Source organism: Aquila chrysaetos, chromosome 26 (genome assembly GCF_900496995.4).
Source record: "Aquila chrysaetos chrysaetos chromosome 26, bAquChr1.4, whole genome shotgun sequence".
NCBI classification, from domain to species: Eukaryota; Metazoa; Chordata; class Aves; order Accipitriformes; family Accipitridae; genus Aquila; species Aquila chrysaetos.
In genome coordinates this window covers 15,378,186-15,401,433 of record NC_044029.1, presented here as the reverse complement: position 1 = coordinate 15,401,433, position 23,248 = coordinate 15,378,186, and the positions used below count along the sequence as shown (strand labels likewise).

At 42.2% G+C, this 23,248-nt stretch overlaps 2 protein-coding genes across 12 annotated transcripts in view; one reads left to right on the top strand and one right to left on the bottom strand.

Moving 5' to 3' along the window:
* The first annotated feature begins 393 nt into the window (after window positions 1-393).
* MDM2 (MDM2 proto-oncogene) lies at window positions 394-18,934 on the top strand. Of its 7 annotated transcripts, none has more exons than XM_030002691.2 (12): window positions 396-526; window positions 942-1,018; window positions 1,178-1,250; window positions 3,452-3,526; window positions 3,896-4,029; window positions 4,189-4,238; window positions 5,511-5,578; window positions 5,734-5,827; window positions 8,187-8,347; window positions 9,328-9,483; window positions 11,110-11,187; window positions 12,716-18,934. In XM_030002691.2, exons 3-12 carry the CDS (start codon window positions 1,182-1,184, stop codon window positions 13,283-13,285), a joined length of 1,455 nt encoding a protein of 484 aa, XP_029858551.1. In that variant the 5' UTR covers window positions 396-526; window positions 942-1,018; window positions 1,178-1,181; the 3' UTR covers window positions 13,286-18,934. The 7 variants fall into 7 exon arrangements, with proteins under 7 accessions (XP_029858552.1, XP_029858549.1, XP_029858551.1 ...); XM_030002690.2 differs by having other exon boundaries at window positions 942-1,027; XM_030002692.2 differs by lacking the exon at window positions 942-1,018 and having other exon boundaries at window positions 394-526; window positions 8,190-8,347.
* Window positions 16,999-23,248, bottom strand: part of CPM (carboxypeptidase M) — a 32,101-nt gene continuing 25,851 nt past the window's right edge. For all 5 annotated transcript variants that reach the window (XM_030002694.1, XM_030002693.1, XM_030002697.2 and 2 more), the window contains 4 exons: window positions 23,054-23,224; window positions 22,057-22,209; window positions 20,876-21,024; window positions 16,999-20,125 (listed from right to left, as the gene is read on the bottom strand). In XM_030002694.1, the coding sequence (XP_029858554.1) occupies window positions 19,892-20,125; window positions 20,876-21,024; window positions 22,057-22,209; window positions 23,054-23,224 (707 nt within the window). In that variant the 3' untranslated portion in view covers window positions 16,999-19,891. The remainder of the gene's footprint in view (window positions 20,126-20,875; window positions 21,025-22,056; window positions 22,210-23,053; window positions 23,225-23,248) is intronic.

The window sequence follows — 23,248 nt, the reverse complement described above, 5'->3', positions numbered from 1 at the left end:
GCCACAACCCGACAGTTTTTGTGGAGCGGCCGTAAACACGGTCGGGAGGGGGTCGGGAGGGGGTAAAAGGGACGACGGACAAGAAAGAAGAGCGACGCAGACAAGAAAAAGCCGCCGGCAAAGCACAGCCCGGGCGTCCCGCTTCCCTCCAGCCCCCCCCCCCGCCACTGCCGCGGGTCCGACCAGCCCCTCTTGCTGCTGCCAGGCCTTTCCCCCTCAGCCCGGGCACCGGCTTTGCTGTTCCGCCCGACGCCGCGGGCCCGGGCTCTGCCTCTCCGTCCCCTAAAGCCCGGGGTGGGCCGGCCGGCCGGTCTGTCGGCAGCCGCCTTGTGTGAGAGGAGCCGCCTCAGGGGCCGCGCAGCGCGGCGCAGGCCGTTGCCCCGAGCCCGTTAGGGGGCGCTTAGGGGAAACCCGCTGAGCCGAGCCGCTCAAAATGGCGGCGTCGGGCGCGGACGGCGCTGCGGCGTGTTAGGGGGCCCTCCCCGGTTCCTCCGCCCGCCGGGCAGCGGAGCGGGAGCGGCTGGTGGTGCGTGGGGATCCCGGTTCGCTGGGCGGGCGGGTGGGTGGGTGGGTGTGTGTGTGTGGGGGGTCGCTGGGAGCTCGCTTTTGGCGCGCAGCGGCCCGGGTGCTGGGGGAGGGGCGGCTGCAGCGCGGCGGGGCGTTCGCTCGGGGCGCGGCGCTGAGGCGAGCGGGGACGGGGACAAGGGGCGCGGAGACCGGGCTGTTTCTCCACGACGACGCCGTCGTGTTCCCCCCCCCCCCCCCCCCCCCCCCCCGCGGCCGCCGCTTCTGACGGGCGCGGTGAGTCAGCGTCGTCGTCGTCCCCCCCCCCTTCTCCTCCTCCTCCCCCGCCGTGACTCGGCAGCGCCGCCGGTCATGCTCAGGCATGTCGGGCCGCGGCCGGCGGAGGAGCTAAGCCCCGACTTGCCTCCTCTTGGCAGCGCTATATAAGGGCCCAGCCCGGCCCGACTCGGCCCGGATAACCCGCAGCCGGAGCCCGGCGTACGGGTTGGGCGAGGGCACCGAGGTGAGTGGGCACCGCCGCGGGGGGGGGGAGGCTGCAGACACCGCGCTGCTTCCACCCCCCCTCCCCGGGGTGTCTCTGTGCGGGGGAAGGGGAAACCCAGGTTGTGTAGCTGTGTTTCACGTTTTGAGGCTGTTCTCTCCTTAATTGCAGGCAAATGTGCAATACCAAGATGTCCTCCCTTACGGATGGCTCTTCTGTCACCGCTTCGGAGCAAGAGGCGCTGGTCAGTAGCTCCGTTGGACGCGCCAGTTTTTCATGCTTTTTGCAGAGTTTTTTATCTGCTAATTCAGAAGGGCGGCTTTGCTCAGCGAGCGATGGTTAGAGAGAAGCCAGGAAATCCGGTGAAGATGGTCTCTCTGATTCTGTAATTCTGAAGGAAATCTTTCTAATTCGTGGTTGAGAGTTGAGGCTGATGGTTTAGGTCTAGACTCTGTTTCCTGGAGACCTCTGATGGTCAGGTTGCTTTCTTTCAAAAAAAAAAAAAAAAAAAAAAAAGGATCTTATGGTCTGCTTGAATCATAGTAAGTATTTTGTGGTGGAAATTTTTAACGGCTCATAACTGAAGAGTTGTGGAAGACCTCTCTTCTGCAAAACGTACACTGCCTGTGAAATAATCTTGTCATTACAACTGAAGGGTTTCAAATTTGGCATTTTCACTTCCTCCTCCTGGAACTCATAAGCAAGTTGTAATAGGAGTCTTCGTTTGTGTTTATAGCTTTGTATATCCAGGCTTTCCATCATACAGTGACAGTCCTGCTGTCCTGGCTTTCTGGGCAAGTTTTGCTGAGGATGGAAGCCTATGGGTTATATCTGAGATGTGAGTTAAAAACGGTGTGTGTACAATGACAGTTGAACTGGATTACTTTTTGTAGAAGGGTAAAGCTTAAAAGTGTAGACTGATAGCAGAACTTCAGAAAAGCAAAGTAACAGAACAGCAGACTGGTCAAAGTTGGTGGTTTTTTCCATTTGTTTATTCTTTTTTTAAGTCGTCATAATGTGATGCTACCAGGCAGAAGAACTTCATACTTGCAGGAGTCGGGGATTGAGGGCTGGGGAGTAAAAGGATCTGAACCCACGAGTCTAGTTGTGGATTCAGATATCTGAAACTGTCCTTTGCCTTCCTATGCTCAGCTGTCGTTTGTAGTTGAATAAGTTACTGTTTGCTTCCTTTTTGAAAGTGTAATATATGCCGCATGCTCTAAATAATTCAGCACTTAGGAAGGGGTGAATAGACATCTAACGGTGTCCACAAGCTTGTTTATTGTTTTCATTATGTGCGATTCTTGCAACTAATCTCTTGTTAATGCATTAAAACTTAACATTAGTTTTAGCAGATACTTGAAATGGAATGTAGGGAAGTCCCGTCCCGACCCGTCCCCCTTCCCTTAAGCATTTATTCCTTGTCTTGTGATATGTTATTCACACTTTTCCTATAAAATGTTTCTTTTCTAGAATATTTCTTTCTTATTTTAGGGAATATATTAGGATAGCTAAATATTAGCCTGTTCTTAGAATCGTTATGCTATTGTTGAAGTGGCAATACTAGAATATACTGCACCGGGAACCGTCAGTGGCTCCACAGGCATTTTCTTTGCAGCTGTGGCAGCCCCTGCAGCTTGTTCTCACCTCCTGCACTGGTACTAGCACAGCTGTTTGTGGAACAGTGCAGTGGATGGGATCAGGACATTGCTCTGGCAAGAAGAATAAAAAAAAAAGGGGCAGGGGGGGAAGTGATTTTTTTCTTTTTTTTTTTTTTTTTTTTTAAACTTCTCCCCCTACCTCAGAAATTGTCATAGACTGACTGCAGATATAACTCTGCTGGCACAGTGGGTGGGTGGGAGGCCATTGCGGAGGTGGGAGTGGTGGAAATACAGTGGAAAGGACAGAGTGTGCTTATCCTAGCTAAAAAAAGTCTTCAGAGGTAATGCAGCCCAGCTGGCAAATACAAAACCGCAGTCCCGGAAACTGTCACAGGAAGAGACTAGGAAAGAGGTGGACTGGTGTTCTGGTTTGTGACTTGCACTGTGGACCTGACAGACAGTCACAAAGGTCCGTTTGCCTTCCTCCCTTCTCCTTGGGAGTCGCTGTAAGGGAGCAAAGGAGTGAAGCTGAATTCTCCAGGACCCAGCCTTGTCCTTGGAACTACCAGATGAATCCTGCAGCTCAAATCGAGGAATCTGTATGTACCAGTGGAAGATAAGGATTTGAGCTAAGATGTACAGTGTTTGAGAAGTTTAGTATGATGGGGTTTGTGTTATTTGCTTTTAAGTTTAAATTTGCAAAGTAAAAAAACTTGGATGCAGTTAGGTTTTGATGTAGTTGTGTGTTTGTGTATCAGATTAATACAGGAGGAGGAAGCCAACCTGTATAGTGTTTTGTTTGGTGAACAACTGGTGCATACTGTTTTTCTTCTTCCCCACACAGGTTAAACCAAAGCCGCTATTGTTGAAGTTGTTAAAGTTAGCTGGTGCAGAAAAGGACACTTTTACTATGAAGGAGGTGAGAACTTTTAATCACTAAAGGTAGATTACAGTGAGTACAGATAGATCGTTCTTTTGTCTTGGGTGAATGGAGGGGCAGTGTAGTTCACAGCTTATCTAGAAGATATTGAGACAAGGTATTACTCTTATTGTCCTGCTGACTTGTTAGGTGGTGTTTAGCAAGTTTCTCAAAATCTGAACAAAAGTATCTGGTGGTCGGTAGAATAGCAGAGTACTTGGGGAATGATAGATGAAAGTTGCAGCTCAAGGGGAGTTTAGGCAAAGTGAGAAGAGCAAATCTCAATGAATTTAATGTGTTTTCTCTTGCACTTAAACTTCAAACAACAGAACCTGGGTATTTAATGTCTGTATGTCATTTGTTTTACAGGTAATATTCTATCTTGGACAATATATTATGTCTAAACAATTATATGATGAAAAACAGCAACATATTGTACACTGTGCAAATGATCTCCTGGGGGATTTATTTGGAGTAACAAGCTTTTCAGTAAAAGAACACAGGTAAAATGGGATTCTTTTCTGAGAGTCTGGTTGTGAAATGATGGAGAACATAATGCGTATGGCCTTTTTTTAACTCTTTGTATCTTCAGAGATGGTAAGCTCTCTTTTATAATTACATGTAGCTAACTTGCAACATCTCTCTCTTTATCCCCATCTAAGGAGACTATATTCAATGATTTCCAGAAATCTGATAGCAATCAATCAACAAGGTAAGCTAGTTTGGGAGGACCTTTTGTTTTGGGAAATGGCAGTAGGGAAAAATACAACTTATGTACGCATCTTGCATGTAGTGATCAGATAACATTGATCTCTCCATGATTAGCTACTTGGCTTTACACACTACTGTCCAGAGCAATCACAAATAGTGAATCAAAGCAAACACTGTTTCTTCTGGGGGAGAAAAAAAAATTCTGAACAGCATTTGGGTAATTCTTGTCAGACTAGAACCAGAATAAGCACAATCAGAGCTGAACACAAAGAGGACTAAATTGAAAAATTAGTTGTTTGCTTGTATTTCTTACAGATAAAGCCCTCAACAACATAAAAAGTTTTAATATGAAAAATTAGCTTCTTGAACTTGAAGTAAGGGCAAATGTTTTTCATTCTTTCTGTTAGTGTTCTGTTTTAGTTTTCAAAACTGAATGTGGAGTACATTTAGAACTGTTCACCCTCAGCTACACTTGAGTCCTGTTATAAAAGACCTCTATACTTAAAAACGTAGCTTTGCAGTAACTTTGTGGGTAGCCACTCCATAAATGGAGTGCTGTTACTCAATATAGCTGTAGTTTCTGAGTAATAAAAGGAGTGTACCAGAAGTTAAACAGTAGAAGCCATTTTGTAAATTGGCTTCTATATCCATATTAAGACACCTTTTGTTTCTGATGCTTCCTAAAGGCAAGTGTTCAGCTGCTGAAGATGCAAAACATACTCTCTTTATTATCCCTTATTTTTATGTTTGCAAACTTAAAAATTACCTCTCAAATTCTTGAAAGATAATTTATTAATTCAGTGTCTGTCTGATAGTAAGCATATATAATTAACCACAGTTAATTTTTCTTCCAGTTAATATCTTTTTAATTCAGTGTTCCCATAAGATGATAGCTAGTAAAATAAGCTTTGGAGAGGAAGAAGTGTAAAATATTTCCTGCCTATATTCTTTCATACCTGTAGAATCCCAGCTAATGCACAGCCTTCATTTGAAGGCATTTGTAATAAAATTCTGAGCTATTCTGTGGTTGAGATTTCTTCTTCCAGCTTTACCGCTTCAACTAAGCTACAGGGGAAGTGCTGCACACACCTGAAAAGCAAAGGGGCAGGGTTGTTTTTTCCATTGTTGCAAAACGTCTGGATTTTAAGTTTAGAATTTACTTTGTAAATGCTGTGCATGCAGTTAACTTCTCTCCCTTGCTTTTATTCTAATGTTTTTGAGCCTGAAATTGACTTTCTGCTGTGCAGTATTATGGTGTTTGGTTTGGTTTCAGAGTCTACGCTTGCTGACACACCTGAGGAGGATGCCAGATTTCAGCTTGAAGAAGAAAATGTTCTTACGGTGATTTTTTTTCTTTTTTCCTCCAAAAAAATGTTCCGAGATGTAAATTCTATTTAGTGTTGTATGATAGTGTCAATGGTTTAGATACAACTAGTTGATTCTAGCCTTTTACCTCATATTCATGCTCAGGCTTACTCAGTATTTCTGTTAACCAGGAATCTATGCAAGAGATAGATGAGAAGCAGACTTCATCAAACGTGACTTCCCGACCAACTACGTCTTCTAGGAGGAGAACACACAGTGAATCTGGTATGTGCAGATTTATGATGCAGAGCTTCCAGTAGCATGGCCGCTTAGGGAAAGAAGTACATTCTGTTGCCTTACTGACTTTGAAAGATGCTGACAAATACTATTCATGTTTCTCTGCTTATCTAAAACAAAATGTTCAGTCTGGAAGAAATACGCAATTCCTTGCATTGCTCCAGTATCACGTTACAGTTTGGACCTTTAGAACTGTTAGTAAGATGATGGAATAACTTGTTCCACAGATCTCTTAAACTTGTTCACATCAGCAGGACTTACTCAGCTGTGTTATCTTCATGAGGAGAACACTTTTGTAATAGACTGATGTAGTCAAATTAATTTCAGTTCCTTCTGTAGACAGCCACAAAATTTTACATTTTTGTTTGCTTTCTAAGACCAGTTTTCATTGGATTTCAATTGGTGGCAGACGTCAAAGTCTGGTAGTAACATGGGATGATTTTGGATATGTTGGAAGTGTTCTCTACAGTTCTACTTAATATTCTGTGGAATTTCATAGATTAGTTTGTTCCATCAGTTACTTCTGTTACCTCATGACTTGGTGGCTGTAATTACCTGGGCAGTGATAACCTTCTGTCGCTGCATAGAACTTCCTTTTCTTCAGTTGGTCGGTAGCATTTTTCAGTTCCTCAGCTTTTGTGTAGTATTTTTTTTGTGTTCATCGTAGGCCACTGTTATGTTAGTCAGTCCAAAAACTGTGCTGCGTTGCTGAGCGGTTTGCACTAAATTAAAAGAACATTTTAATGTTGTAACAAAAACTGGTGAAAGGATGGAAAGTCTTGGTTAAACATCATAACCTGTAATATTTAGGCATGACCCAGAGCACATAAGGTCCTGTGTTGTGCTTACTTATTGTAGGTTTGATTATTAACTCTTGTCTTTGCATCCGTTTATTAGTTTGTTACAACCTTAAAAGTTCTTTTAATATAGTGTTTTTATATACACTTTTTTTCTAATTTATAGGAAATCTTCCTTTTAAACCACTATTCTTGTTAAATTGGGATGGTAGCGGCTCCTTTGGAGCCGCTTATATAGTGTATAGAAACCTTGTGGTGATACAGTATCAGTACAGCATGGAGCCATGACAACTAAATGAGGACAACGATGGACAGGAGCAACCCTTGGGCCTGGGGGCACCAAATTTGGTGGGGCTCTCAGGGCGGAAAAAGAAATGAGAGGGGCTGAGCCAAGAAGCACCAAGGGAAAGTAAGAGAAGTCTCAAAGTATGTACAAGTGTTTTGTTCTCTTTTCTTTTACAATGAAAGATTCAAGACTTGAAGACTCGTGGATTGTCAGGGTGTGTTTTGCAGGGCAAAGGAGAAGCTGGGCAATAGAGGGTGGGTGCAAAAGGCACCTGTAGTGGGGCAGCAGGCTCTTACCCAGGTCTGTTGAACAAAGTTGTCAGGCCTCTTGGGGAGTTTTCACTCCACTGCACTTCTATACTGACTTTGCAACGCCTTTTTTAATAAAATAGTTTCTTACCGAACACTCTGAAAGTCAGTGGAGCTGAATTTTGGCTTGCCTACCCCTAAAATGCTGTCCCCCCTACTCCTTATGGTGCTGTAGGTGGTTGTTTCAAAATGTGATGTATTTAAAAAGCATTGTCTTTTTGCCTTCAAACCAAGCATATTTAATAAGCACAGCTAAAAGCAATGCTTTCAGAGTTCAATTTTTATATAGTATGCCTTGAAGGTTTTCTTGCTAGTGCGTGGTGAAAGTCATAAAGGTTTGTTACAAAAATCCTGTTGAGTAAATACAATTACATGTAGTGCAACTATTAACTGATAAATTTGTTGAGGTGTCTGAAACTTGAACTTACATTGCTTAGCATGAGGTCCTTCGTATGCATGTGACCTGGGGAGCTAGTTGCCCTGTCTCCCTGCAAATTCTGGGTTGGACTCAGCAGCCCTCTGAAAGTGCCTTTCTGTCTACTGACTGTAGAGGGAGCTAGGACAATCAAGATCCTAACTGTATTTCTTAAAATTAGGAGGGGTTTTAACGTGTCATGTGTGGAGTAAAAATGCTTGCAAATTTGCAGTTATTTTATTTTCTGCATGTGGAGACTGCCATTTACAAGCTGTACTGATGGGGCAAGCAGGGAAAGCCAGCCCCTGAAATACTGACTTCAGGAATGTTTCACACTTCTCATGTTTCTCGGTGTTACTGTGTCTGTCTTAAAAAAGTTTTTGGTGCCTTTACTTTTTTCCTCATAAAATAATGCTGAATGACTTTATTTATCCTAAATTCCTATATACATAAATTATATTTTAAGCTTCTGCTAAGAATATTCAAAACTGCATATTGCATAGATGGTTTTGGAGTAATAAAAATTCTTGAATGTGCCCAGAAGAAAATTCTTCAGATGACCTGCGTAGTGACAGAAGAAAACGACACAAGTCAGACAGCATTTCGTTGACGTTTGATGAAAGTCTCTCATGGTGTGTAGTCAGTGGTCTGTGCCATGAAAGAAGCAATAGCAGTGATTCAACAGATTCTCTTTCCATTCCTGTAAGTCAAAATATTTTTTTTTTGTGGTACAAATTTTGCAGATACCACAAGTGGAAATATGCATCTTAAAACATCATGTTCTTAATTAAAAGCAGCAGTGCCTTCAGTGGTGTCTGAGGAAGGAAAAGAGGCTGAAAGAAAAGTTGGTGTGTGGGTGGAGTGGGGTCTTTCAAACATCTGCTGACAAAGCTGAAGTGAAATTTTGTTAAATATTAACTTCTAATATTCTTTAAAAAACAGATTCTTACTGCTTGGCACAGCATTGAAAAAAATGCCAGATACATTTTGTGTTTTAAAATAAGTATTCCTTAAAATGCTAAGAGAAGAAAAGCAGTCACAGACGTTCCATAATTCAGAATAGTTGGTAGTTCCAGTACAGCTTTGGTAACTGTACATAGTAGTGCCGTGATGATATGCTGTATTCATTTTCTAAGCCTTTACTGTTTTTTATTGTTGTTTCCAGCAAACACTGAGGCAAAATACCTGCGGTTAGGTTAAGTCATGAAGAGCTAAACTAACAGCACTCCTAGCCATATACTGTATTCTGAATTGACAACTAATACTATATCTTCACTCTTGCTATTCTGTAATTGTTTAGCCACTGTCTCAAATTAAGGTTAACAAAGTTGATGAGAATAGAGAATTTAGTGACATGCAGCCAAAAGACAGCATCTTCTGGCATCTGTTCTTTCACTTTTTAGGAGAGCCTTTGTGAAATAGTAGCTGCAGTCTTCAAGCTGGCTGTAGGTTGACTGCAGCCTCTTATTACAGAGCTGACAAAAGGTTTTCAGGTCTAGCTTTATTTTTACCTACCTATGGTTTGTCTGTCTCATAAAAGACATTCTATCTAACAGCAGCTGGTCTCATTTCTTCCATAGCTAATTAAACTGAGTGGTTTTATCTCATGAGCTATCTTTAACAGTAATGGTCATGGATATGGACTGGTGAGGTTGAATGTGTACTTTCTTTTTTTTTTTCAGGATCTTGATGCCAGTTCATTAAGCGAAAATTCTGATTGGTTTGACCACAGTTCTGTTTCAGACCAGTTCAGTGTAGAGTTTGAAGTTGAGTCTATTTATTCAGAAGATTATAGCCATAATGAAGAAGGACAGGAGCTCACAGATGAAGATGATGAGGTATATGTTTGGTTTGTTCGGGTATTTTTTTGCCTGGGGAGGTGGTGAGAGGGGGAAGGAAACTTACAGGAAGTAGTAACTCTTCAGGTTTATTGCAGGACTGCATGTGCTATGTCACAAACTGCACCCAGTTGTTTATTAAATCAAATTACATGCCTGTGCAGTTGGGTCACCATTATACACCCACCAGGCAGTAACCGGAACAGTGCTAAGGCTTTCTGCAGGCTCTGAAACAGACTCGACAGTCTGGAGAAGTCTGTCTGTTTAACTTCACTCACTAGCTGTTGGAGTCGGTGGCAGCGTGTGTACTTGAGTCTGTCTCTACATTTTTAATTATAGAAGTATGTGTTGAGTTTTGACAACACTTCTGATAACTGAATGAAAACTTTCCTAGTAACTGTTTGCAAAGGGATATTTCTGAATCATTCGCCTCCATGAATATAAATGTTTCATAGAGATGCTGAACCACAATTTTAGAAATTTTCATTAGGCGGCAAGAAGACAGTAAAATTGTCATTACTATAATTTTCAAGAGATCTAGATATCTGGAATGTCAGGAATGAAGTGGGAAATTTTTTTTTTTCTGGGTTAGTTTTCTGTTACTTTAAAGAGGTGCATCAGCTGGTGGCAAGATTGGGTAAGTACCAGAGGTAGAATTCGCCAGGGACATACATGATTGTGATATTTCAGAGGCTGAATGGGATTGACTGTACTGATGTACACTGGGTTATGGTGCTGTGGAGCTGCACCCTCAGATAAGGTGGTGATTTAGAGGAAGAAAGGATTGAGGTGTGCCCCTGCTCCCAGCAACAGTGTTGAGAATTGCAGAATGAGAATTGCAGAACGGTTGAGGTTGGAAGGGGCCTCTGGAGGTCATCTTATCCATCCCCAGCCCTGGGCTCAAGCAGAGCTGATTGCCCATGGCCATGTCCAAATGACTTTAATATCTCCAAGGGTGGAGGCTCCGCAGCTGCTCAGGGCCACCTGTGCCAGTGCTCGGTCACCCTCACAGTGAGAAAGTGTCTCCTGACATTCAGACAGAATCTCCTGCGTTTTAATTTGTGCCAGTTGCTTCTTGCCCTGTTGCTGGATGCCAGTGAAAGGAGCTTGGCTCCGTCTGCTTTACACCCTCCTTTCACGTTTTTATACACATTGGTAAGACCCGCCTCTGCCCCCCAAGCCTTCTCTTCTCCTCCAGGCTGAAGGGTCCCAGCTCTCTCAGCCTTTCCTCCTGTGAGAGCTTCTCTGATCTCTTAGTGATCTCGGTGGCCCTTCGCTGGACTCTCTCCAGTAGCTCCGTATCTCTCACGTACTGGGGAGCCCAGAGCTGGACACTGTGCTCCAGGTGTGCAGAGGGGAAGGGATCACCTCTGTTCTAGAAGGTGGTACCTTCCATCTGTCTAGTCTACACTTTTCTTCAGACAGTGTGTTAAAAGCGTGAACGGCATTTTTTTTCCCCCCAAACCAGCCATCAGATTTTTGGAGTTACTTGCTAATGTGAATTAACATGTATGCGCTACTTACTACATTTGATTAAAAGTGTATCAGAAAATCTGTCAAATTTTTTAAATCTGATAGATTTTTTGATTGCCAAAAACCAGTTACATCAATACTTTATTTTTATAGGTATATCAGCTGACTATTTACCAGGATGAAGATAGTGATGCTGATTCATTTGATGAAGATCCAGAGATTTCTCTAGCTGTGAGTAAAAACTTGACTGGCAAAGCATCTTAAGTTGGGTGAACTGAGAGAGTAGATAGATCATTGAGTATAGATGAATTCTGTTGCTACCAGTGATCTTTTAAGAATTAAATGACTCTTTCTTGTATGCTTGAAGATTCCAAGACAATATTTTTAATTATTGGACATGTGATTATTAAGGAACCTTGATTTTTTTAATTATTTCTTTTAAATTAGTAAGCTTCCTAATCCATTAAAAAAAACCCCCACACTAACTTATGGTTTCACTGACTTAAGGGAAGGATGTTTTTTGGAGCCTAAATCTTTGCACAAAAAGGAAAAAAAAAAACAACAATCTTAGTGTCACGTATATTTAGAAAACTCTTCCTATAAATCATAGTATTTAGTTTTATTGTCCAATCTGAGTGAAGGAATCTGTACCATACAGATGTGAAGGCAAACCTGTTTTCAGAACAGTACTGTAAAATTAAAAGATGCTGAGGCTTTTTCTAAATTCTGTGAGACCATTCTTGAAGTGTGGGAAGAAATTCAGGGGTTTGAGGCAAAGTATGTAGGCATACGTGAAAAAAGCACACGCTAGCATTAAAATGCAGCGTATCTTTTTATTTGGATTTGCTTTTCAGAGTTGAAGCTTGAGTAAAGCTGTTGTCCAAAACTGTCTGAAGTGTTCCAGTCCCTTGATCGTCTGTAGGACTGAGGGACTTTACTATGTGTGTAAAACACAGGGCTAGCCACCACCTAAAAACACAGCACTACTTATGTAGGGAAAAATATGTCTGTATGTTGTTTTTAGGAATTAAAATTGGTCTTTCAAGCTTTTGATGTCACTGATGTTATTCAGGACTCAAACAAAAAGTGCTTTGAATCCTCTAAATAAGTTTTGGGGTTTTTTTTAATTATTATTTTTATTCCCCGTATAAAAATGAAGTGTATTTTTAATGAGATAACGGCTTATTTTCAGCTTAGCCTATGATGCAGCCGTTCCTTTTTTTTTTTTTTTTTTTTTTTTAAACGGCCGATGTTTTCTGTTCTCCAACACTGCTGTGTCAGAGTGCCCTCACCCGGCCGTTCTGCACACCAACAGCTTAGCATCCCACAGGTCGTTAAATGTCCCTTCAGTCTTGAGTAGCTTCCACTTCAGAACTCTATTGTACAAAGTAATGGGAATGGTGACCGTTTTATCAGAAAGAAGTTTTTCATGAGGTTCTCTGAAGACTTTTGTGGTCTGGTTTCTTCAGTTTAGCATAAGAAACAATCAATTGTTATTGTTCCACCTCTATTTTTATTTCACAAATCTACTGCAAAAAGAAAGAAAATCAGAGAGTCCTTTTAAAATCAAGACTATTTTAAGCTAGAACCGTAAAGTGGGGCCAAACACTGAAGGGAATGTTTATATTATAAACAAGTTGATAGCTCAAGCTCAAGATAACTATTATTTTGGCAGTAATAAGTTGTTCATGATCTCTGAATACTTCAGTTGTAAGCATTCCAAGTAGCTTAAGCTGTTCCAACCTTTAATTCACTAAAGGATTATTGGAAGTGTCCCGAATGTAGCGAAATGAATCCTCCGCTTCCACGACATTGCCACAGATGCTGGGCCCTTCGTGAGGACTGGCTTCCAGATGAAAAGAGTGAGAAATTGGAAAAGAGCAAATTAGAAAGTTCCTTCCCTCTAGAGTCTGAAGAAGGTTTTGATGTTCCTGACTGCAAGAAAGTGAAAATGACTGAAGATAAAGAACCAGCTGTGGAGGAGAGTGAGGATAAAGCAGTACAAATTTCCGAGTCCCAGGAAAGTGAAGATTATTCCCAGCCATCAACATCGAGCAGCATGTTCTGTAGCAGTCAGGAGGACTACAAGGAACCTGAGAAGAGAGAAGTGCAAGACAAAGTGGAAAGCACGGAATCCAGCCTGCCCGTTAACAGCATAGAGCCCTGTGTCATATGTCAGAGCAGACCTAAAAATGGCTGCATAGTACATGGCAAAACGGGACACCTCATGTCATGTTTTACGTGTGCAAGAAAACTTAAGAAGAGGAACAAACCCTGTCCGGTGTGCAGGCAGCCCATACAAATGATCGTACTAACTTATTTTAGTTAGACGGATGTTGACTGGAAAGCAGCAAAAGAAACTTCATAAACTGGTTGAGAGAGTAAGAAACTTATTTTTGTATGCTTATGGGAAAATTAATATTTTGGTCTCTTTACATTTGGTATTAAAAGTAATTGCTGAAATAAGTGCACTGGAGTTGTTAAGAGGTTAGCCTAATATTCATAAGTCAACTTGAAGATTTTAAATCCCTCTCAACAGAATTAACCAATTCCTGTAAACTACCTGCTTCCCCAAGTGTTTTATGTTCCATACAAGTTAGCGACATTTGTGTTACTGGATTAAATAGACATTAAAAACCCAAATTCAATGATTAGGAGAGGAGGGACATGTTGAGGAGTTTGCTTATGTGAGTTCCTCCTCATAAGAAGATAGAACATTCTCCAGACTCCAGTATCTGTTGCCGGGTGAAGACACCAGGCTCAATCAGAACGCTCTGAATAAGTCAATAAAATAAATAGAATCTTGTCTCCCTCGTTCCCAAAACTTACATTCCTCCAAGTAACCAAATTACGGTGGAGATCTTACCAGGAAGGGAGGAAAGATGCGACAGAAAATCATTTAAGGTTTTGGAAATAGAAAAGGTTATTGTGGTTTTTTTTATTTTTGTAGTGTGCATTGTAAACTTCCGGGCTGTGTGTTTCCTGAGAAGTCACTGATCCATGTTCAGTCTTACAGTTATCTCTTAAAACACCCTGAGAAACTGGCTTTTAAAATGCTTTTTGGGTTTGGAGGTCTGTACTATCCTGGTTATTATTTTAGCAGCACTAAGAGACTCAACGGGCAAGATAAATGAAGGAGATGCTATGTAATGTCAGCTCAGGCAATATGAGGAGACAACTGTATTCTTCTTCTGCACTTGTTTTTGACTTCAGCAGTATAGCGTGCAGCTTGATCACTACATTTGCTTGAATAAAAATAGTAAGGGAAAAGTCCATCTGCAGAAACAAATAAGGCTGTGTAGTTCTAGTTCACGTAGACATTCTTTAAATTCAGTAGTCTTTCCAACTTGCACTGTATTTTTATCTGTATCACAAGAATTCTGAAAATCTGTTGCAAGTTGTTTGGCGAACTCAAAATGGGTCTTGCCAGACCTGTCCTTTACTGCTTTTAGCTCTTGTCTCCTCACTGTACTTTGTCAAAAACTTTGTGAAACTTGCCAGTTCCTTTATTAAGGAGTCTATGAACTGATGCGGTTCTGTGCTGCGTTCAGAATAGGTAGCATGAGTATATTTTTGTAAGCTCAGGTATCTTCAGGTTGTAGTTAGATTACTCAGCTGTTTTCCAGATGGAGAGTTTCTGTACCAGTGAATTGTATTTATTCCTTTGGAAAACTAGATTACAAGAGTCGTATGTTTTTAGCACCTTTTAATTTTACAGGTAGTTGCTGATCATCTGCCCAATAGCGAATGGCAGATAAGTAGTCAGGGGAGTGCCAGGAATGGACATGCATGGAGTATAAAGTGTCTGTACACCAGGGCTGCGAACACCCAGACGACAAGGAAGTACGTAGGAAAAGGACATAAAGCTGTATGGAAGAGACTCAGCAAGCCCTTGGTTGTTACTTGCCTGCAAAGAAATACCTTCATAGGTAAAAACTGAACTACTGGAATTGGTCATGTTTTCCTCATACATTTGAGATAATTTTTGAAAAATACAACTAAAAGATAGCAGTATCTCTGAAGTTTTACCATAATTAATTTTAACTAAACCAAACGTAAACCCCAGCTGTATATGTTTCTTCAAATTCTGACTTGCCAATTGCTTCCCCCTTGCAATTTGTAAAGTGACAGGGGGTAGCTGGAAGTTCTTGAAGTTCTTTGGTCAGCAGAAACCTTTCATGGGGTTTGATAACCCTTCAGCTGGAGATAGAGAAGTCCTTTGGGCAGGTATTTAAATATTTCAGGTAAGGATGTTTCTAATAGCAGTGTGAATTGAGGTTGATAGCCATCTTCCTATTTATTTTTCTTAATTTTTTACTTGATAAACCTAATTGCAGTGAAGCTTGCAGAGGCTCTTCCATTGCACCTGCAGGTCAGAACCAAACAGCAGTCATATCACGGTCTGGAGTCTGCAGCTGAGAGAGAATTGCAGACGTGTGCATTCAGAAGCGTTGGTAACGTGGGGACTGTACTGAAAAAGCTTCGTCCGCTGACATCGTCTCCGATGCCTTACGCTTTTTCAGTGCAATAGCTTCTCTACGGTCACTGTGACGGCTGTGTCACAGCAGTCCTGGGGGAGCAGCTGTTGGACAAATTGTACCGTCCCACTCGTGGCATTCTCTTCCACTCTAATCCATCCCCTTTGGCAATCTCCATATTTTAAAAAAAGTATTTCAGCTCTTGCAAAGACATGTATGGTCAGAGTGATGATCTGTGGTGTTCACACTCGCTCAGCTTTGGGATTTTTCTTCAAAAACAATTTCATCTCCCAGTAACACTTTCTGTTTTGGCAAAAGATAAAGCAAGAGCATACTGCATAATGAATTTTCCCTTCTATGATCTAAAATCTTACTTCCCTAGCATGTCTCTGTTGTGGAGAACAGCGCTGGAAATACCCTCTGCTCCACACGGTGCTGAGGAAGTGGGTAATTTTGATTTCTGCATCTATGGCCAAACTACTGTCAGAGTGAATCTTTGTTTTGAATTACATTTTCTGGCTTACCATTATTCTTCATAACTTCTCATAAAACTTTAAGGTTTGGTTTGTTTGTTTTTTTATTTTCCCACCCCAAAGGACGCCTCCCAAATAAGGGAGTGATGAGGATTGGTGTCTGTTCCAGTTCCTACAGGAGACGCTGGTGGGGAAGTGTGCGCCTGGGGTTTGGGGGGGGTCTGCCTCTGCGCCGTCACCCCGACCCGCGCTCGGTACTTGTGGGCGAGCGGTGGCCAGCCTGGCGTCTGCCAGCCCTGTCCTTCTGGCCTTGGGTAGCGGCACAAAAGTCGGCAGAATTTTAGTACCGAAGTTGACAATTGTTCTTACTTGGCGAGGTCTTTGAGATCCTTATTTAATATCGCACACATTTTAATCTTTAATTTATTGCAGTTTGTAAATATTCTTGTGCTTACGGTTAGCGTTCTGAGCTTTAATTTATTGAATTAGTCTGTTGGTACGTGTGTAGATATGTAAACATGCATACCTAGTAAATCACAGTCACAAGAAAAATATTTAAGAAACTGTAGCATTATGAAGAGAAGCGTTCAGATTATATACAGATTAAGAGAAGCATAAGATTTATGGCTTTGTTTTCTTTTTTCCTTCCCTTAAAACAACCTCTGTGTTGAACCTGAACAACATTTATTAAACAGAGATGGAGGCTGGTGCAACTTGAGCAGAGTGAAAATGTTTTGATGGTGTTTGTTTGCCTTTGGAAGGCTTTTTGTTCTCCGAGTGCAGCCAAGAAGCTGACTGACTGCTTTGTTGTGCTGGTGACATCGGAGGCGATGGTCTGGAAGATGCGGTGAGGTGACCAGAGGTTTCGAGGTTAATTTGCAGCGGGTGGTAATTGCTTTTGCCTTTGAATGTGTGACCAAGAAAGTTGAAGGGACGGCCAGATGCTGACCAAAATGTGACAGTACACAGTTCTCAGTAACTGTCCAAGTCCGTTCCTTCGTGCGCTTCAGGTAGACAATAGTTTTATGTATGAATGTTGCAAGAACTTGCATTTAGTCTTTTTTGAAGTACAATAAAGCCACTATTTGATGAAATAAAACTTTTTCACTATGTAGCTATTTATTAGGATTGAAATTCAACTCTTGGCCCAGGGAAGTGAAGTACTTACTTAAGGCAAAATTGCTTTGTTTCAGTGTCTGACATTTCTCAAAAAGGCTAGAAGTGTCAAATATTAAAATACTTGAGAACCTTTAGTACTGAGTCTTCCCTTAAGATTTATTAGTTATGAAGCCTGCTGCTTTTGTCCTTTAAAAAACTTGCACAGCTGAAGCAGACGTAGCTGCGTTCCTGATTATTTTGAACATTCACGCTGCAAAAGATGATGCTTTTTTTGAGCAGCACCCCTTGAATGTTGTTTTAGTGTTGCGTTCCTAACGAGCGCATGGGATGAAATCTGGGCCAGGGGCAGTGGCTGCCATGTCAGTTGGCAGGTTGATTTAGAAAAGGGAAAAAAGTGCTACAAAATTTTAATTGATGAAGAGCATTGCGTTTATTCTAACAGTGTGGTACAATTTTTTATCACCGAGTTCTGTTTGCTGTGAATTTGTTTAAATGTCACTGTCTCCAAAATGTCTGTCTGTGTGGGTGTGAAGCCACATGCCAGACTCAGGCAGATTTTTCCCCTTAAAGACTAATATGAGAGAAAAACAATTCCTCGTTCTTACAGAGAGCATCAGCAAGAATAATTGTTTCAGAAAATTGTGTTCTTATAAAACAGAGATGAGAAAATTACTAGAAGCATAATGAAACTGAATAAATGAGTAATGTAGGACTAATAGAGGGGTGAAGAACTGTTCTTCTCCACCTTAACCTAAAGCTGCTGTTGTGTTAGGGTGTAACTAGGAGGTAGAGTTTATCACCTTAAAGCAGTTAATTTATTCCACATGTTAACTTGCCACATGTACTGTGGGGCAGCAGTCTTCCCAGGAAGATGGGACATTTTGTTGTGCAACACTCGGCCTAAAAAGGGACATTTGCTGTGGGAAAGAGCGTTGAAGGTGTGCAGGTGTAGGGGTTTGTACCTCTTCTGAGCTCTCTTGGTCGCTCCCAGTGCCGGCAGGTGGGTGCAGGCTTCCAGTGTCTGTAGGGTCACCCGTGTACTTAATAAAGCGCGTTACGTAGCACGTTTGTACTCTTAATGCACGGCTCCGGCATTATTGTATGTCCAGCGCTTGGCTCTCCCAGCTGGCGGGTGTCTGTTCCAGGAGCATTGCCTACTAAGGGCACTTCCCCAGCTCGTCCATCCCTGAGTCAGTCTTAGCTTGAGTTAGTTGTTGTTTAAAGGTTGTGCAAGCAGTATAAAACAAAACAAAAACCCCCACCCTGAAACCTGGGCTTATGGTATCTTTTAACAATGGATTGCACTTAGTGAATGTGAAAAATTGTTGCTTTTAACTAATGTGTGCTTTTTTTTTTTTAATTTAGCACAGATGCACTGAAAGCTTCAAGTGAATGCCTTGCTATAGTGTGTGTATATCTATTCTACATGTAAAAATTTGTTGGTGATACTCCACCTTTTGAGTAGACATTGCTTTAACTCAAGAGCCTGATTTTAAAGGACAGTTCTTGGTTTTGAGCTAATTTAATGGCCATCAACATGACCGTACCAAATAGCTTTTCCAAAAGCAGAGTCTCACATTGTTGTCTGACTACATGTAGCTGGATTGACCATTAAATGGACTAGATTATAGTGAATTTAAATAACTATGCAATCTTGCCACTACTAGCTGAACACGCTTTCAAGAACGTGTCATGGTGCATCCCTTCCCGGTACCCAGAGCACGTACTACCACAGTCAGCGACCATTCAACTACAGCCCTCCACTTAAATTGCACAGAGCATAGATCCATTTCTGAGAAGAATTTTCATGTGTATTGTGTTTGTCTTTCAGTTTTTAGTTTTTCCTTTTCTGAGGAAACTAAATACTATGTTGCATTTAAAAGCTTTAAATAAAGATTTGTTTATATACTCCTTGGTGCTCAATGACTTGATTGTCAGAAGTTCTGCTACTTGGTTTTCTGCAGGGGTAGTTGAGCTGTCACTGAAGCCAGGATCAGGTCTGTGCCTCGCTGCGGCTTCCAGCATGTGTGCTAGACACGGTCCAAACTGTCTAGTAGCAGTGCTGTGTAACATACTTGCACATGCTAAAGTTGCTGCTGAAACTACTCTGTTTAAAAAAATCTGAATTGGATGCAGTTCTGTCTGTACCAAATTCAGTAAAAAATGGATAGCAGCAATGGTCTAAAACTATTGATGACTGTTTTCAGCAGCTCTGTCTTAGGGGACCACCATTTCCAGAGACCTGACTCACTCTCTTTGCCTAATGGCACAGATAATCATCAAGCTTCCAGCCACATGGCCCTTCAGCCCATGCTTACACATCTTTTCCATCTTTCTGCCTCTCAATGTGTCTGCGTTACTGGTCTTTACCTTATTTAAGCCCTGAGGAGGCTGGTCTGTCCAGGTGAGAAAGAGCATACGTAAAAATGTCATTCCTCATTTATAGCAGTGGCTTTATTATGAGAAGTTGGGACTGAGCTAATTGCTTACAGTTGTGTGGCACATGAGCTGGTGGCTCAATGAGGAACCTGAGCTTGCATGAAAAACTGGCAATTCAACCCTGGACTTTTTTTAACTCGGGTGAATTCTTCAGAATGTATTTGTACCTTCTGCATCAAAATTCTATAGTTCTCTCCCTTGGCTATACATAATTTCTTTAGAGTAAAATACTTATGTAGAAAAATACAGTAGTATAATTAAAACATTTGATTGTTGGGCCAGTATTTTACAAAATACAATAAAGATTGTAAATCTGAGAATTTGGTTTATAAAAACATACATTTTTTTTGCATATAAAATTCCTTGTCTGAAAAGCCACATTTGTGCAGGAAGGTTTTGCCCTGCCATGTCACATCAGTCCTGACTTTATTTGAAGATCACAAGCATAACAGTCATTAAACCCAAGATATGTAGAGTTGGTTTTACTGCAGCTGATGCCCGATCGAGCTCTTGGTAGAGGGGAATTTTGGGGCATGAAGGCACTTCTGGTTTGATAGAGACTTCTGAGAAAAAGAAGTCCTGTTTCAAAGCACTGAAGTTACCAGTATTGTCAGGAATTTCCACTGTCTTCAGCATTGATTTAAATCCTGGTACAGTAGCCTAGGAGCAAACGTGAAACCTTTTCTTACTTGGTTTGAAACATTGTTGAGTTCAGCTGTGAAACAATCATTGTCTAGTGTGCTTATTTACACTTTCACCATAAGGAAAAAGTGCTCTAAACGTAAGTTTGAGAACATGGAATGAGAAGAGAGTAAAGTTTTCACATTATATCAGTAAGACTAACCCCACCCAAAAACCTGAGAATATTTACTTCTAACAGGGGGGCACAGCATGCTGTACAAGGGAGGGAATCCTGCAGTTACGCTTCAGTGTAAGCCCTTGGCTGGCAGCAGGCAGAGCTGTTCTCCCGGACCAGCTCCTGCCACCCGCCGCAGAGAAGCCATGTCCGCCAGGGAAGTAACTGTCTCCGATGGCGTTGTCAGCCCCTCGCTACGGGGACCCCAGCCTCCCCCTCCTCGCCCTTCAAGAGCTCCGCGGTTTGTCTCAAACACCTCAAGCTCCCGTCACCACGGTCCAGACACTCATCCCAGCTGGCTCCACCATCCACGTCAGATGAGTGCTTATCTCCAGCCAGTCTGGGGACTCGAGACCCTACTGCATCAAACACATTTCCTTTCTGCTGACTCACATTCTAAGATACTGTCTTCTTTTAAATCTGGTAAAGAGCCTTTACAGCTCCTGTACATGACTTGAGCAAGTTCAGCTCGTTGGTCTGTAAGGATGCAGTCTCGCTGCGCTCAGGAACTCGATGCAATTAGAAACAACAATTGAGTAAGGTGGCACACTTACATTGATGACATACGTCCCAGGCAGGAGGAGAAGAAAGTATTCCCCTTGTTGATTTGTTCTGTAGGGGCAGACATGAGCCCTTCCTTTGGCTTCCACGATGGCATTGGGAATAGGAGTCCCATTCTTACCAGTAACTTGACCCTTGACACCTATGGAAAAGGGAGAGGAGAGAAAGGTCACAACGTCTAACTGTGGTGAGCCACCTCCTCTGAGAAAGTCGGGCTGTTTTGTTCCTGGATGCACTCAAAGGCTATTTCATGCACTTCTAATAATATCACTAGTCCCTTCTATCTTAAGGGAATTAAAATAGAAAATCCTTTGTTGTTGTTAACATGAGGGTAAACCATTAAGTTAGAAAGCAGCACTGTAATCTCTGCTTTTAAGTCTCATTTGCTGAAAGCATCATACATACTTACTGCATGTGTCTTTTACTGAAGGGCTTCAATCTCCAGTACTGGTTTGGGGGATTTTTTGGCCATTTTTTTTTTTTTTAATTTAAAATAAGTCAGCCTTTTATCCAGTACTTCTGAAGGGCAGAATACCAACACTGTCTGCTTATGAAATAGTTTCTCTAAATTCTCACACACCACCTTCAAGGCAGCACTCGCGTTAAGCAAAGATAAAACAGCAGTCAGACATTCTGGGCAACAAAACGCAAGACAAGCAACAGATTTGTGCAAACTCATTGTAAAGTACCACTGCTTCACTAACCCGCAGCTCTCTTCCAACTGTGAAGTTAAAGAGCACACCTAGAAAAGCCTTACAAAAATACAAAATGCAAGCAGCAAAGACCCACGAAACATTGTCCACACACACACACATACCTGTACCGACCTCTGAAATAAATGACTGCCCCAAGGCTGCTCAGCAAAGCGGGCTGCCTGAGGGGGAGTCTCTGCTAAGATGGCCCCTGGGGCCTGGCCCTTGCTCCTGCCTCAGCGCATTTTAAGCCCCCTGCATCACTGTAGGAGCGCCCATCGCCCCACGCCTGACACACGTGTAAGTTCTCCGTTACCCATCCCTGGCCTTGTAGCACTTGCTATTCCAAAGCGATAGCTCCCAAGTTCAGGCCAGAGCTCCTCACCTGTGAGCTCTGACACTGACCTGGGCTGCTGAAGAGCTCCCACTTTGCCCACCAGCCTGGCCTCAGCTTTGGCTCCCTTCCCCATTCGCATACCCACCTAGATGTACTTGTTTCATATATTCGATCAGAGCAGCTTTGTTGTCTCTCCAAAACTTTTCCAGCTGGTTTGCTGGAGGATATTTACAGCATGACAGCTCCAATGTAATTTCAAAACATTGTCCCCAGATGTAGTTGTAATCTTGCATTCCACCTTAAAAGTGACATAAAAGAAAGAGCGTTCAGCTGCAAAGCACCACCAAGTTCAAGCTCAAAGAAAAATAGGAGAGTTAAAATGTTGGTACTTGCATCACACCTGTAAGAAAAGTAAATCAGATAAATGATTCCTCAATGCCACACTTGTATTTACTGCCTCCTGTGGAAAACCAACTTAATTACTCTAGTTACATGTAGAATGTTGTTTTCTAAAGCACAATGGCATTTCGGGAATGACGACTATTATGGCTGAGGAAGGGTGGGTCTTTGACTTAAACTCATTCAAGCGCTCCCAACCAAATAGGGGCAGGTAAATTCACAGGCTGGCATAGAGTTTGCCACTGCCAAAGCCATCCTAAGAGCCTGTTAAGGCTTTGAATTTAGACTGTGAAAGCAACACTCAGTGCCATAGTACACAGGACCCATGTTCTGTTTGGCTACACATAAAGAGTAATGAAAACATTTATTTCAGTGATCAAACATTAAAAAAAAGGATGATGTATGAACAGAAGATTGGTCTTCTTTCTGAAAGGACAAGACTTTGGTGCCACACCAGTGCGTGTGCATGTATGTTATCTATACAGCCACGCAGGCCTTAAGAAAGGGCACAGAAGCAGCCAGACAGCAGAGACTGCCTCATTCACTTCTTTAACAGCTGACTGGGAGGGTCTGCAAACACCCAGGTCCTGCTCAGAGAATCCGCATGAACACGTTGGCTTACTCCCCTCATCAACCCTCTACTCTGGGCAAAATCACAGCCCTTTCACCATCAAAGATGGCAGGCAAAAGTGAGAACATCGTATCTGAAGCAGCTGAAAAAAATATATCGCTGACATTCTTACCTTCCAGCTGGTACCAAGAATACCCATTGGTAATGCCTTCCGGAAAGGTTTGTCTGTTGTCACACCCAATCCCTTTGTACATGCTGGCATGGTTGAAAGAATAAGTTTTTGCCAGATGAATAAAGACATCATCATCTGGAGACCTGCTATAGCCTTTCAAAGAGCCGGTAACTGCAGAATGAAGATAGCCATCAT